The sequence below is a fragment of the Cnephaeus nilssonii genome (genome assembly GCF_951640355.1).
Source record: "Cnephaeus nilssonii genome assembly, chromosome: X".
NCBI classification, from domain to species: domain Eukaryota; kingdom Metazoa; phylum Chordata; class Mammalia; order Chiroptera; family Vespertilionidae; genus Cnephaeus; species Cnephaeus nilssonii.
Window position 1 is genome coordinate 125,794,440 of NC_137071.1, and position 15,851 is coordinate 125,810,290.

The window sequence follows — 15,851 nt, forward strand, 5'->3', positions numbered from 1 at the left end:
AAACATTTTGTGGAAAATGACTGTGATTGTTACCTATCAAGGGGAAGGAAAGGTGACCTTCCACTTAATATTCACAACAAAGAATAAATGAATTAATGAATGAACATCTGCTGTGTGCCAGACATTGCTAGTCATTTTATATTCATCATTTCATTTAAACCTCCCAACAGCCCTAAGCACCATTATTATTCCCATTTGACAGATGAGAAAACTAAAGCTGAGCAAAATAAGGGACTAAATAAGTCAGAATTTTGCAGCAAAAATTCAAAACCAGATTTATCTTCCTCCCAAATCCATGCTTCTTTCGCTATCCTAGTCTCAGATATTGTTCTTTTGGTAGACCAGACCTTTATGAGGCCCTTCTGTCTCCTGTAGGGCATTGTGCTCCGAGGTAGTAGTTATAGTACCTCTGTCAGTCTGCTAGTTCTTCCTTTATGTACTTCCATTCACCTTGGCACCTTGGATAGAGAGAAGGAAATTGCTTTTATTAGAGATTTTTGTAAGGTGTTCCAGAGTTCCTTTTAAATGACTATGGGATGCAAGGGAAAGCATTTGTTTGCGTACAACCCTGGCTTGTGGCTACAGAAAGTCAGTTATAGATGCTTTTTTGAGTGATAGCGATTTAAGGAACAGCATCACTCCCAACATAGCTAATTTTTTTTTGCTTGCTTACCATGTGCCAAGCATTGTTCTAAAAACGTTCATGTATTGATTGGTTTAATCTTCACAACACACCTATAGTAAATACCATTACTCTCCTGCATTTTTTAGATGAGAAAAGTGAGGCAAAGAGAGATAAAATAACTTGCAAAATACCACAGGTAGCCAGAACTCAAGTAGTCTGGCTTACTGTGGTCATCTCAAGATTTCTAGACTGATCAAGAAGAACCTATTCCAGATCATTAGACTGCACAGAGTTCTCACGAGAAGGAGGTGGCTTTAAAATTTATTTTTTTTTCAGTTTTATTGACATAGAGCCACATCCTTTAAAAAAATATTCCATACTTTCCTGCAGCACTTTCTGCTCAGAACACTCATATATGCCCTAAATGTTTTTTTATACATAAGAATTCCCTATCCTATACATTTATATACCCTTCAGAATGTTCTCTTTTCTCTGCTAACAGAGATATTGTTCAGTCAGAAAATTTTTTACATGCAGGTTTTATATGCTGTCAAGTTGCTCCCCTGGAAGTATAGCATAGTGTGGCTAAAAGCACAGATTCTGGTCTTGGCCAGAGTGGCTCAGATGGTTGAGCATTGTCCCGTGCACCAAAAGGTCACTGGTTTGATTCCTGCTCAAGGCACATACCCAGGTTGTGGGTTCAATCCCCACAGCCAATAAATGTTACATCGATGTGTGTGTTTTTCTCTCTCCCTCTAAAAAATCAATAAAAATATATTCTTTATTTAAAAAAAGTACAGATTCTGGAGTTAAATAACCTAGGTATAAATTACGGGTCTGTCATTTACTGTCTGGTGACCTTGGAACAGTTACTTTACCTTTCAATGCCTCATGTTCCTTATCTGTAAAATGGTTGTCATGAGCATTGAATTTTATATCTGTATCTACACCCCCCCACACACACACACAGGCATCTTAGGACAGTTTCTGGGACATAGTAAGCCCTGTGTGATGTTAGTGAGTAGTGTTCCTTTATCAGTGTTATTAGCTTAAAAACCTACATGTAAATGAATACCTAGGATGAGGAATGCTGGCATGCTCAAATTTCTTTTGTGTGATGAATTAGGAGACAGCATAACATGAATCAGTAAAAAGCTGTGGAGCATTTTAACCATTATTTTTGACCTTTATTTAAGAGCTGCAAATAGCTGCAAAAATGACTAATGAGTTTTTCCTATTTTTCCTTTCAAACAGCTAGAGGTTAGCAGAGGGGCAGTGACACAGACAGGTGGAGGGTGGGGGTGGCTGGTAGGCAACAAGAATATAGAGGGGGTGGGCCTCTCCCTTGCATAAATCATGGGTGAAATTATTTGCTCATCTGTCCCTGAAGCCCAACTTCTTTTTCCCTTCTTTCCTCATGCCAGACCAGAATCCTTGATGGCAGAAGACTCCAAACCCAAGCCAGCCTGGAGCCAGAGCTACTTGTTTCCTGAAGAGCAGTTGTCCTTCATGGGCTGGCGCTCCGAGAAGCAGCATCTCAGTCCCGTGGGCTTCAGTGAACTCAAGACAACAGGGTCTGCTGCTACACTTGTCAAGCCCCTGGGTGCCACTGGTTCCATTTCCCCCCCATATAATTCTGCAACTATGGAGGAGGCTGGGGCCATTGGGGATACACCAGAAGTGGAGAGATGCTATTCCTTCTCAGGCAGAAGGCCTGCTCTACAGCAGGCAGTCTCAGAAGAGCTCATGAGAGATGTGGTGGGCCGTGACAAGTCCCTGGCAGGGGTGCTAACCCCAGCCTCCAACATGGTGACCACTGCTGAGGTCATGGGTGACCTCTTTGCTGTGGGAGATCTGCAGTGGAGGGGCCATCTCAAGCAGAAGTTGTACCATCAGGAAAGAAGAAATTATCGGAATGTCCAGGAAAGCCACAGGGTGCCTTTGTAAGCAAGCAGACTAGATAGAGCTGGGGGTGGGCGATGTCTAGGATGGGTAGGAGGGATGCCAACAGGCTTAGAAGACAAATAGCTAAGGTCTCAGATACATCCCTACCACCTAGACCCTCCCTTGGGGTTCATATACTGGGGCCATGAACCAAGGGGAATAATTGATGATAAGCCCAGGACTTTAAGGGCCTGTCAGTTTTTCTGGATTTTACTGGGTTGTCAATGACCAAACCAAATTATCTCTAAGGAAGTCCCTGTAGCTTCAGAAGTCAGGGACAAGGAAATAGCCTTTTAAGTTCTTAAAATTGGTCTTGACTTGAATTCTAGATGGCCTTTATGTGGTCTGTTTATATTTGAATAGTGCCACCTGGTCCATTATTTTCTTAGTTTACAACTCCTTGGCAAAGCAGGATCCCACTGTATTACACATAGGGAAACTAAGAAGCAGAAAGGTCAGCAGCCTCTCAACAGAGGTGTTCAAATGGTCACCCTTTGTTCCCACAGGCAAGAATTTCAGCACTTCTCGCCTCCTCAAGGGGCCCCAGGGATTTCTACCTCTTACTCAGCTTATTACAATATTTCTGTGGCCAAAGCAGAGCTGTTGAACAAGTTGAAAGACCAACCCGAAATGGCAGAGATTGGCCTAGGAGAGGAGGAAGTAGACAATGAACTGGCTCAAAAAAAGGTGAAAATTTTTTTTATATACCTTAGAAATTTTAGCTTGAGTGAGTCTAGAGATTGCCCTGCCCTCTAAGCTCTTTAGAACATCTTGGTATATTCCTATATTTTCAGTCTGAAAATCAAATAGCCTCTCTGGGTTTCTCACAAATGCAGCTCGAGTCTCTTTTTGATCTGGTCAATAATAGTAATTATGGTAGTAGTAATCATAGTCATCACTGCAGTATCTAATCCTTAAAACAACTCTACAAGGTAGACATTACTGTCTACTTTTTGCCAATTGAGAGGACTAAGTTGCCCAGGGTTATAGACTAGGTGGTAGATTCAGGACTTGAAGTCAAGACTGTCTTTCTTTTGGGCTGTCCCTCTGAAATAAGCCAGCCTTGTTAGTTTGTTTTTCTTTTTGGTTAATCCTCACCTGAGGACATTTTTTCCCATTGTTTTTTTCAGAGAGAATGTAAGGGGGGTCGGGAGGAGGAGGAGGAGGGGGCGGAGAAGGGAGAGGAGGAAGGAAGGGGCTGGGGGGGGGAACCGGAAGGGGGGAGAGAGGTGAGAAAGACATCAATTGGTGCCTTCCATACATACCCTGACCAGGGCCAGGGAAGGAACCTGTAACTCAGGTACATGTCCTTGACCTGGAGTTGAACCCATGACCCTTCGGTGTGTGGGCTGACACTACCACTGAGCAACACCGACCAGGGCAAGCCAGCCTTGTTAAGTAACACACTGCCCAGGGCACATCAGAGTTTTGGCCAGTGAACTCTAACCAATGGTAATCATTGATTGTATTATCTGTGAACTTTCTGGGACAGAGAACAGACTAACTATGAAAAGGAGAAATTATAAGCTGGTAAACTTTAGTGTTTATTTTCAAAAGTAGTCAGTAATCTCTTAAAAATGTTAAATAGATAAATGGAAATGATGTTGCTATTGCAAAGCCTCCCCTTTCTTCCTCTAAGTACCACTAGCCTGGTTGTCTAATCAAATTCCTGGAATCACTTTGCCCTCTCTGCACTTACCCATTTTATTTCATAAACAACTGGGTTTCCATGACAACCTGAAAGGCCCAATTTACCACTTCGTGGACATCTGAACTCAATGTAAATTAGTCATCAGCCCATGTTTCTCATTCAGGATATGACCTGTGGGAAAGCTCAAGGCTATTTACAAAAGTCCCCACCACCACTTTCCAATCTGAAACAAAATGTCAGAGAAGGAATTAGAAGCATGATGGTATTAAAGATTTCTTGATCCAGATGCCTGTTTTCTTGGATTCCATGTTCCCTAATCATGGCAGGTTTCTCCTGTCTTACTTAGGACCTTCTCATTAGGAGAAAACCTAATAATAGTCTGACCAGAAGAAGAGAAAAATGATCAGAAATGGTGACGTACAGAAATAGCAGATAGTGATTTGAAGTGATTGTTGGTGGGCTGGAACAGTTTTTGTCTCTGAGGAAGATGGTGAGAAATGATACTGATTTGTAATATCCCAGAAAAGCAGCTCAGTTCTAGCTAGGTCTGTGATGACTCCATAACTCTATCTACTACACTTTCCCCAGGGTTGAATTTCAGGTTGCAAAGACCAAATGCCAAGAAAGAAAGGGTTGTCTCCACTTTTATCCTGGAAGACCTATGGAACCTAAGAACTGGGTTGGGTAGTTGATTTTCCAGGTTGATCATTTGGCCCCCAGCCCTACTTTGTCTTTGGCATTGAGTTTTATTTTGGAGAAAAGAAGATAAGAAATATCTGGGAGGTGTGCAGGAGGCAGCTGGTCGATAAAAAAAAAATATATCTGGGAGCCTCTTGGCATCTAATTGTGTTGCCTCATTCATATCATTTAGCCCTCATTCCCAGTGGATTTTGGAATTTTTCCTAATTTAAACTTATTACACTTCAGACTAAGATCATGGTGATCTCCTGAATATTGACCAGTCCTGAAATATAACAACAGACTCTGAACCCAGAGCAGGGTCTCTTGGTCTTGGTCACCTTGGATATCTCTAAATAAAGTACTAGAAAATAACACAATCTAGAAAACTATTTCTGGGAAGGAATAATAAAACAAACATCAAAGCATACTTCTTATATACAAGATACTGTTCTAAGCACATAAAATGTACTAACTCATTTAATTACATAACAGCATTTGAGATAAGTACTATTGTTACCCTATTTTCAGATGGTAAAATTGAGGCACAGAGTGGTTGAGTTATTTGCTCAAGGTCACTCTACTACTTAGTGGCAGAACTGGGTTTCAAACTCAGATAGCAGTAGTAGTAATACCCAGGTAATCCTATATGATAAAAGGCTAATATGCAAATCGACCAAACGGTGGAACAATTGGTTGCTCTGACGTGCACTGACCACCAGAGGGCAGACACTCAATGCAGGAGCTGCCCCCTGGTGGTCAGTGTGCTCGTGGGAGCGCCCCTCAGCCAGAAGCCAGGCTCACGGCTGGCGAATGCAGCAGCAGTGGCAGGAGCCCCTCCAGTCTCCAGGACATCCCCCAAGGGCTCCTGGACTGTGAGAAGGCGCAGGCTGGGCTGAGCCCCCCCACCTCAAGTGCATGAGTTTCATGCACTGGGCCTCTAGTTATATAATAAAAGCCTAATATGCTAAGTGTCCTGTCGATTGGTCGGCCATTCAACCAATCAAAGCATAATATGCTAATAATATGCTAAGGCCATTCAACAGCTCGCTATGACATGCACTGACCACCAGGGGGCAGATAGTTGACCAGTCAACCAGTCCCTATGACGTGCACTGACCACCAGGGGACAGACGCTCTGACCTGTAGGTTAGCTTGCTGCTGGGATCTGGCTGATCAGTACTGAGTGAGATGGGCTGGACACGCCCTGGAGCCCTCCCATAGTCCCTCCCTGGCTGTCCAACCTCCTGCATCTCTCCCTGGCCCTGATCATGCACCAGTGGGGTCCCTCGGCCTGCACCCTCTCGCAATCCAGGACCTCTTGGGGGATGTCAGAGAGTCCGTTTCAGCCTGATTCCACAGGGCGAGTGCCACTCAGCGAGAAGCCAGGCTCACGGCTGGTGAGCACAGCAGCGGTGGTGGGAGCCTCTCCTGCCTCTGTGGCAGCGCTAAGGATGTCTGACTCTGCCGTCAGTCGGACATTCCCTGAGGGCTCCCAGACTGCAAGAGGGCATAGGTCGGACTTAGGGATCCCCAAGTGCATGCATTTCATGCACCGGACCTCTAGTAATATAATAACAACAATAGCGGCAGCAGCAGCATTAGTGAACATGTATTTAGTGATTAATGTTCCAGACAAATTACTAAGTATTTTACCTCTATGATATCACTTAACCCTCACAAGAATAGGGAGTAGGAAGAGAGGAGGCACTTCTCCAATTTACAGATGAGAAAACAGAAGTCTCAGTGGGACTGGGTATCTCACTCAAGGTCACACAGTTTTGAGGAGGTAGAATTGGAATCCAGGCATCTCTGACTCCACAACTCCACTCTACCACACTACCTTCCTGTAAGTGCAGTCCCAGAACTGACTATAGGAGAGACAAATTGGAAGACACAAGCAGTGCTTCCCTCAAACTTACAATCAATGGTAGGAGAGGAATCAGGTACACACACAAGAAACAGAAAGTGAACAACTTCAAATTACACAATAGGATTCTAATTCTAAACATCTGGAGAGTTCAGAAAAGAAAAAGATTATTGAGAGAAGACTTATGGGGACAGGGGTTTTCAGCAGGAAGGGTAGAGACAAAGCTGGGCTCTGAATAAGGAATGGGACTGGCCAAAGTAGGTAGAACTGCATAAACAGATCAGAAACACAAGAATTAGTGTTGTGAACACAGAGGAGGGTGAGGAGCTAATCTTGAAAGGTTCTGAGGAGTGGAATCAGAATGGTAGAGTGGGGACAAACTGAATAATAATAATAATAGCAGCCAGCTTTTACTGAGCATTCAGTCTGTGCTAAACCCTTAGCATTCATTATCTCATTGAATCCTTATTACAATTCAATGAAGTAGGTACTGCAGTTGTCCCCTTCTGCAGATAAAGAAAGAAAAACTTCATAAAGAAATTCACCTAAGGTCACACAGCTAGGAAGTGGCAGAGCTTTAAGTCAAACGTAGTTATTGAAACTCTAGAACTCAGACTCTTATTGAAAAGGCTTGAAAAGTTAAGCTGAGGGGGTAAAAATCTAGCACAATGCCATGAACTCCAGAGGTACTTAAATGGATAGAAGGAGATTGAATAAAGAAATAGGCAAATACTTGATGACAATGCTTTTTTAACCTATGTTCTCATAAGCATTCCAATTTCTGTTTATTAAACAGTATTTATTTATTATTTAATTTATTGGGGTGACAGTCAATAAAATTATATAGGTTTTCAGGTGTACAATTCTATAATTCATCATCTCTATACTGTATTGTGTGTTCACCACCCAACGTCAAGTCTCCTTACGTCACCATTTATCCCCCTTTACCTTCTTCTACCTCCCCCCAACCCATTTCCCTCAAGTAATCACCATACTATTGTCTGTGTCTGAGATTGTTTTGCTTAATCCCTTCGCTTTTTTCACCCAGTTACCCAATCTCCTTCCCCTATGACAGCTGTCACTCTGTTCTCTGTATCTATGAGTCTGTTTCTATTTTATTTGCTTGTTTTTGTTCATTAGATTCCACATATAAGTAAAATCATATGGTATTTATCTTTCTCTGATGGCTTATTTCACTTAGCATAATACTCTCCAGGTCCATCCATGCTGTAGCAAAAGATAAGATTTCCTTCTTTTTTATGGCCACAAAGTATTCCATGGTGTAAATGTACCACAGCTTTCTGTCCACTCATCTATTGATGGACACTGGGCTGCTTCCAAATCTTGGCTATTATAAATAATGCTCCAATGAACATAGAGGTGCATATATTCTTTCAAATTAGTGTTTTGGGATTCTTCAGATATATTCCCAGAAGTGGGATTGCTGGTTCAAAAAGCAGTTCCATTTTTTATTTTCTGAGGTCACTCTGTACTGCTTTCCACAGTGGCTGTACCAGTCTGCATTTTCACCAACAGTACATGAGGGTTTCCTTTTCTATACATCCTCTGCAACACTTGTTTGTTGATTTATTGATGATAGCCAATCTGACAGGTGTGAGGTGGTATCTCATTTTGATTTTAATTTGCATTTCTCTGATGATTAGCAATGATGAGTATCTTTTTATATGTCTATTGGCCATTTGTATGTCCTCTTTGGAGAAGTGTCTATTCAGATCCTTTGTGCATTTTTTAAATGATTGTCTGTTGTTGTTGTTTTTTAAATATATCTATCTATATATAAAAACCTAAGTGACCATTATGACTGGTCAACCAGACGACCGGTCACTATAACATGCACTGACCACCAGGGGGTAGACCCTTAACATGGGAGCTGTCCCCTGGTAGTCAGTGCACTCCCACAGCCAACCTCCCACAGTCCCTCCCCACAGCTGGCTGGCCCCGATCAGCCACAATTGCTGGCCAGACTGAGGAACCCCGCCCATGCACGAATTTGTGCACTGGGCCTCTAGTTTTTTATTTCAGAGGGGAAGGGAGAGGGAGAGAGAGAGAGATCAATGATGAGGAAGAATCATTGATCAGTTGCACCATACTAGGGATGGAGCCTGCAACCCGGGCATGTACCCTGACTGGGAATCAAACCGTGACCTCCTGTTTCACAGGTCACTTGCTGCTCAACCACTGGGCTGGATTGTTTGTTTGTTTGTTTGTTTGTTTTTTGGTGTTGAGTTGTCTGAGTTCTTTATAAATTTTGGATATTAACCTCTTATCAGATGTATTGACAAATATATTCTTTCATTCAGTGGGTTGTCTTTATTTTTTTTTATGGTTTCCTTTGCTGTGCAAAACATTTTTAGTTTGATGTAGTCCCATTTGTTTATTTTTTCTTTTATCCATTGCCCAGAGAGATATATCAGAAAAAATATTGCTATAAGAAATGTGTGAGATTTTACTGCAATGTTTTCTCTAATATTTTTATGGTTTTGAGTCTTAAATTTTGTCTTTAATCTATTTTGAATTTATTCTTGTGTATGGTATAAGAAGGTAGTCTAGTTTCATTTTTTTAGCAAGTATTTATGAAGTTACATTTGGTATTAGCCCATGGGTATCACTTGTCTAATGCCAAGACATTTCATAGTGACAGAGATTCCTCCCAGATTCTAAAAGATGGGAGAGAAGACTGTCCTGAAAACAGAAAATGCTCATGTGACTTGCTCAGGTTTCTTTTGTTTCCAGTGACTAGGGTAGAGCCGACCATCTGTTACTTGGATCCAAAAACATAGGTTACAAGAACATATCAGTTTCTGACAGTCCCCATCCTCTTCCTTTGCTTTCTTCTCCTTGTTTCTCCTAGATACAGCTTATTGAAAGCATTGGCAGAAAACTTTCTGTCCTACGGGAGGCACAGCGAGGATTGCTGGAGGACATCAATGCCAATTCTGCCCTTGGGGAAGAGGTGGAGGCCAACCTAAAAGCTGTCTGCAAGTCCAATGAGTTTGAAAAATATCGTTTGTTTATTGGGGACCTGGATAAAGTTGTCAACCTGTTGCTGTCACTCTCTGGACGACTGGCCCGGGTAGAAAATGCTCTCAACAGCATTGATTCAGAAGCTGACCAGGAGAAGGTAGAGTTGGAGTCTCTTGGGTGTGGATGGAGGGAAATGCCATATGTGTCTTCTTGAGGCTTCCTCTTTCAACTTTGGGTAGTCTGGGAGGGAGTAGAGCATAGTGTTATGAGTGTGAGCACTGGCTTTTAAGTGCCTTGAAATTCTGGCTCTACCCCTAATTAGCTGTGTGACTTATAGGCAACTTACTTAACCTCACTCTGTCTCAATCTCTTAAAAATGGGATGAACACACTCCCTACTACATAAAGTTTGAAAATTAAATTAGATAATTCATGTTAATGTCTTAAAACAGGGCCTGGAACAGGTTAAACACTGAATCAATGCTGTCAGTAGTAATAGTAGCAGCAGCAGCAATCTCTCTCTCTCTCTCTCTCTCTCTCTCTCTCTCTCTCTCTCTCTTTCTCTCTCTCTTAAAGGGCAAGGTCTCACCAAGTATTTGAGATTGGGAGACTGTCAGTTCCACAGGTTGGGTCAATTTGCATACATTCATGAACCCAAACTGCATTGCCTTTCCCTATGCAAGTGGTATTAGATAAAAATTTTATTTTACAATAAGAGGCACATAGGCATGTGCCTACACACATGGCTACACATATATACCCACGCAGAGACTGATACCATTTTAAAAGTATTCTTGCAGTGATGGTTGTTCACCAGATAGAAGGGGCATGAGCTAGCTTTGTCAGAGCCTTCCCTCATATCTACCTCAGTGATAATCCACTAATTAAAGATAGTTTAGAGATGGAAAAAGGGAATTGCATATCCCCCTGGCCAGAATCACTTTCGTGTATATTCTCCCCCTGCTACAGGAAAGAAAAGCTTTTGCATGAAGGTGGACTTCAGGGCAGGAAATCTACGATTGATCAGTTAGCAGAATGCGTACTTGCTTTGTGGCAGCATGCCCGGTGGAGCAATGGGTTAGGCTGATGACTGGTAATTGAAATGACTCTTAATTGGTTTTCTATTTCCCCAGTTGGTGCTGATGGAGAAGAAGCAGCAGCTGACAGGGCAGTTGGCAGATGCCAAGGAGCTGAAGGAGCACATGGACCGGAGGGAGAAGTTGGTGTTTGGCATGGTCTCCCGCTACCTGCCTCAGGACCAGCTCCAAGATTATCAGCACTTTGTGAAGATGAAATCTGCTCTCATCATTGAACAGCGAGAGCTAGAAGAGAAGATCAAGCTTGGGGAAGAGCAGCTCAAATGTCTCAGGGAGAGCCTACTCCTGGGGCCTAGCAATTTCTAATTCCACCAGCAGACTGCCCACATCATCACTGCCCAGCCACAATGGGAAGTGCTTTCAATCTTTGTTAGCAGTTCGTTAGCAAATAGCAGTTAGTTAGCAGTTTGTTCCATATCCTCTACCCTGGATATCTCTCACTGCCCCTTACCAAGCAGTATGCCCAACCAGCTAGGACACTCTGGGGAGACCCCAAACTTCTACCCTAGGAAGTAGAAGCAAGAAGTAGAAACTGTAATGGAGTGTGATCATACAACCACACTCTTTCCCACAGTTTGCACAGCAAGCACTTAGCACACAGAGAATCAACAAAGTGCCTTCATTCTTCTTTGTAGTAGGATATCAGAGACATCATGCACTCACCACCCACCCACACCATAATCAGCCAAAGCTCAAGGCCCAGTCATTTCCCACAGAAATTTGACTGTCTTGAGGGCATTTACCTACTGGAATTTCAGGGCTTTACTCAAGCTTTGCAGTGGGAAGCAAAGAAGGAGGAATTTTACTTAACAGAATGTGAGCAAAGGATTTGTGATCCCCAGATGCCCTGCTGGGTAGAGCTAGGCTTAATGAAATTGGTCCCATCCCCACCTTTCCCAGCATCTTCATAAAGGGAAAGAGGCCCACTATCAGCCCTGGCTAGTGTGGCCCTCCTCCTGTCCTAAGACTTTGGACCTACCACTTCCTATTTCATCTTGCCTTTGTATTGCTGGAGTTACAGATGGCTACCCTAAGGGCTTCACACTATGGGCCATGAATAGCTCTGCTAAAGCTGACTTCTGCATACATGTTTCATTACTGGGGGGAAGGGGTTCTTATTATATTTTAAATGTCCTTTTGACTTTATTTATTTTTATTGTTTTTTCTTCTTTTTTAACTAATAAGGTGAGAGGAGGGGAGTTAGAAAGGGAAAAGTTAGCCCAGAAGGAAAACATTTTCTGTAGATCAGCCTGAATTCACCATAGCTAGGTAACCGGTGTCAAGGCTTTGAATTATTCCCACCATAGCTGACAAGTATTTAAGAAAGTTCTCACCTTGAACTCAGAGCTTCTCCAGTGTGGCCTGGTCCTATACTTCCATTGAAGTATAGATAGCCATGAGCTTAGCATTCCCCAACAGGGTCCAATTTTTTTCTTACTTATTTTTCCTTGAAACCAAAGAAATCTGAAACTGACCAAGGTCCACCTATTTCTCCAAGTCTTCAAGCTAAGGAAAAGGGGAGAGATAAGCTCAGGAGGAACTCCTCTACCTAATTGCTTTCTCAGCCTGTGGTCTGGCTCAGGGAACCAAAATTTGTGGTAGCAGAAAGCTCTAGTCAGGGCCAGCCCCCCAGTACAAATTATGAACCAGCCAGGATCTGAGGCAGACAAACAACTGATGCTGCTGCTTTTGCCTAGTTCCTGGCACTGGTAGCCAGTTTCTGTCCTGGGAAAGCCTTCAGGTGATGGCAGGAAGGTAGTTGTGGCCAAATTGTCCTGTTATACAGCTTAGTTCCCTATTCCTTGCTAACTAGCCCATACTTGGTATTGCCCAGCCCTGCCCAGCATCCCTGACATCTGTTCTAGTCATTGCTGAGTTCCTCACTGTCTTTGGAGGTTAACTGTAGCAGCAGGAGTGCCTCAATTGACCAAAAGAATTTGCCAAGGAATTTTGCTGCTGCTACAAATACTGGTTCCTAACTTCCGTTTCCTCCTCATTGTATTTGAAAACAATAGAAGAATCTTGGCCAGCAGGGTGTCCTGGGCTGGGGGGTGGGGTGGGGTGGGGGCTGAGTATGCTCTTAATATACTGCTGCTGTCAGAACTACTGTTAAAATGTCAACCTGCCATTCTCCCCCCAAGTGGAGAATTCTACTTTATTCAGGAAGGCTGATGGCTTGTAAAGGGCTAGGTTTACCCAAGCCAAGGTTGAGGAAGGTGGAGGAGTGCTTTTAATATAGGCTGTGGCTGCCATGTTTTTAAAAACACAGGCTCTAAAATAAACAATGAGCAAGATTGAGATGAGGCCAATGTAGTCCATCATCAGAAGATTGTATGCTTGTGTGTGTGTGTGTGTGTGTGTGTGTGTGTGTGTGCACATCTAGAACAGATTTTTGGAAATATAGGCCCATAGAAAAGAGTGATCACTCACCTGGACACTATGGCCACAGTCTTAGTTTTTCTAGTCAGCGATAGATTGGTTGTACCTTAAGTTTATCACACTAAAAGTACTATCGACTCATATTTTTGTCCCTCATGCCACCTCAATTTATTTTAGAGTTGGAATCAGAACAAAAGGATGCTCACTTGTATACAGAGGGACAGTTCCAAGATCTTAATAAAATAAACCCAAAATTATATTACTCAATATAATTAATGCCCAGCACTGCTAACTTGGCAGTCCCACTGTGAGTGATAGTGCTATAAAGCTGTCCTTATTACTTCAAATGCTGAGTCTCTCCTCTGTTCTCATGTCCTGGGCTCTGCCCTCCACAAAGGCCTGCCAGAAGGAAGAAGTTTGGAAGGCAGGCCAAGGGATTTTCACAAAGCGTTATTGGTCTTGAAGTCTGCCCTCTCCCTTCAAATACTCATACAGGCCCCAGTGCGTAATAGGTAAGTACAGTGGTTGATATATAGAGAGGAATCAGTGCAAGAGCTACTATGATATGTCCCTTCTAACTCCCCACTCCCAGAGCCTTGGGTAATCAAGTCTCCTTGAATCCTACTAGCTGCAGACTCGGCCAGGGTATAGCAGTAAATGCTCAATGGGAATCCAACAGAAAGACAGACACACTGAAAATAAAGTCCTTGCAAGGGAAAAACTGGAAGCAGAGATCCAAAGAGGGTGAAAAGGTGAAAAGCCTCTTTCAGGACCAGGTTCAGGTTCTATTTTCCATTTAACCTCATGTGCCAAAAAGTTGTCCAGGGGCACTAGAGCCACAACGCCAGCCTCCCTAAAGGCGCTGCTCTGCCAGGAGCAAGTCTCAGATGGAGGAAGCTGGGCACATTTCTGGCCACTTCCTCCTGTCTGAAGCTTGGTGACTCCCGCTGTGTTTGCCAAAGGAGTTATCTTTGCCAATAATATTTCTGTAACAGCATATTATATTCTTTGAAGATTAGTAGATCTTTAGAGGGGGGTGGGGAAGGGGGCGATTTCTATAGATAAAGAATCAGTGTTTGTTGTACAACTGTTGGGGGTCATCTATCCCATGTGAAGCTATTATTTTTCTGAGTCTTAATTGTTTCTGCATTTGTGTCCTCCACCACTCCCTTTTTGGCTGACATTGATATGCCTGTCAGATTGTCATCAAGGGTTATACTTCAATAAAAGGTGCTAAGGACAAAAATAATTATCTCATGTGTTTTGACTGAGGTGATGGAAATCTAATATCCTACTGAAAACTATTAGAAAGGAATTTGATCACCTATCTATAGTTCTTCATAGGTAACCATTTACCCACATTCCTAAATCCTTAACCTGGCCCCTCAAGGATTGCATTAGTATTATATCATTCATTATCCCCAGTAAAATAATTTAGAATTCAGGAAGAGTCAACAGTAGTTTTAACCACAAATGTAAATCTCAGCAGTATAAAGAGTCCAGTTCTGAAGTCTGTTCTGATCAGAAGTGAACAACTTTCTATACCACCTCTAATCTTGAGTTCTGTCTACTAGTATCATCTTCCTTCTACCTGATATTCTGGTCTCACACCCTCACTCTTAGCAACATAACCAAGATAACCTCAAGCTTTAGACCCAAATGCACTCGAGGCAACTCTGCTGACCCTGAAAAACTTAATTTTTTTTCCTGATCCATATATTGTTCATATCCCAACTGATATCCTATTTCATATATCCAGTGTGAGGGAGTGGAAAGAGCCTAGCTTTGGTATTAGCATGAACTATGTTCAAATCCTGGTTCTGCCACTTAGTCTATGAACTTGGTTATTTGCTCAACTTCTGATTTCCTTTTTATCTATAAATGGAAACAATAATATATATTTTACAGGGTTGGTGTGGCTTAAAATAGTAAGTGAAAGCTACCAGCTACCTACTGAGAAGTTGTTAGAAAGACATAATCCCAGACTCCACCCAAACCCACTGACAAAAGTCTGCATTTTAATTAGATTACCAGGATATTGATATGCATATTAAAGGTTGAGAAGCAGTAACCTATCACAAACATGCTCAATACATGGTAACTACACATTATTCTAGTCCTGATTTACTCAATAATTCCTTCTGAATCCTAGACATATTCTTGCTCTTCTCATACTGCCTGCCTAAATGAGTTCAGCAAGGTTGCATGATATAAGGTTGATATATAAAAGCCCATGTATTTATATACATTAGCAATGAACAATCTAAAAAAATTAAGAAAACATTTCCCTTTACAGTGGTATCAACTTAATAAAATACTCAGGAACACATTGAACAAAAGAAGAGTGAGTACACTGAAAACTACAAAACATGGTTGAAAGAAATTTTTTAAAATCTAAATAAGTATAAAGACACCCATGTTTATGGATGGAAAGACAATATTGTTTAAAATATATTTTATTGATTTTTTTACAGAGAGGAAGAGAGAGGAATAGAGAGTTAGAAACATCAATCAGCTGTCTCTTGCACACCCCCTACTGGGGACGTGCCCGCAACCAAGGTACATGCCCCTGACCGGAATTGAACCCGGGACCCTTCAGTCCGCAAGCTGACGCTCTATCCAC

The 15,851-nt window shown here is 42.3% G+C and overlaps 1 protein-coding gene across 5 annotated transcripts in view; it reads left to right on the forward strand.

Moving 5' to 3' along the window:
• The window catches only part of SHROOM4 (shroom family member 4), a 203,370-nt gene extending 188,852 nt beyond the window's left edge, over positions 1–14,518 (forward strand). For 2 of the 5 annotated variants that reach the window (XM_079765048.1, XM_079765047.1), the window contains exons 6-9: positions 2,050–2,568; positions 3,076–3,256; positions 9,641–9,910; positions 10,886–14,513. In XM_079765048.1, the coding sequence (XP_079621174.1) occupies positions 2,050–2,568; positions 3,076–3,256; positions 9,641–9,910; positions 10,886–11,155 (1,240 nt within the window). In that variant the 3' untranslated portion in view covers positions 11,156–14,513. Of the gene's footprint in view, positions 1–2,049; positions 2,569–3,075; positions 3,257–9,640; positions 9,911–10,885 lie in introns of all 5 variants that reach the window. The other 3 variants (XM_079765046.1, XM_079765045.1, XM_079765049.1) reach the window with 3 other exon arrangements.
• Positions 14,519–15,851: the final 1,333 nt, after the last annotated feature.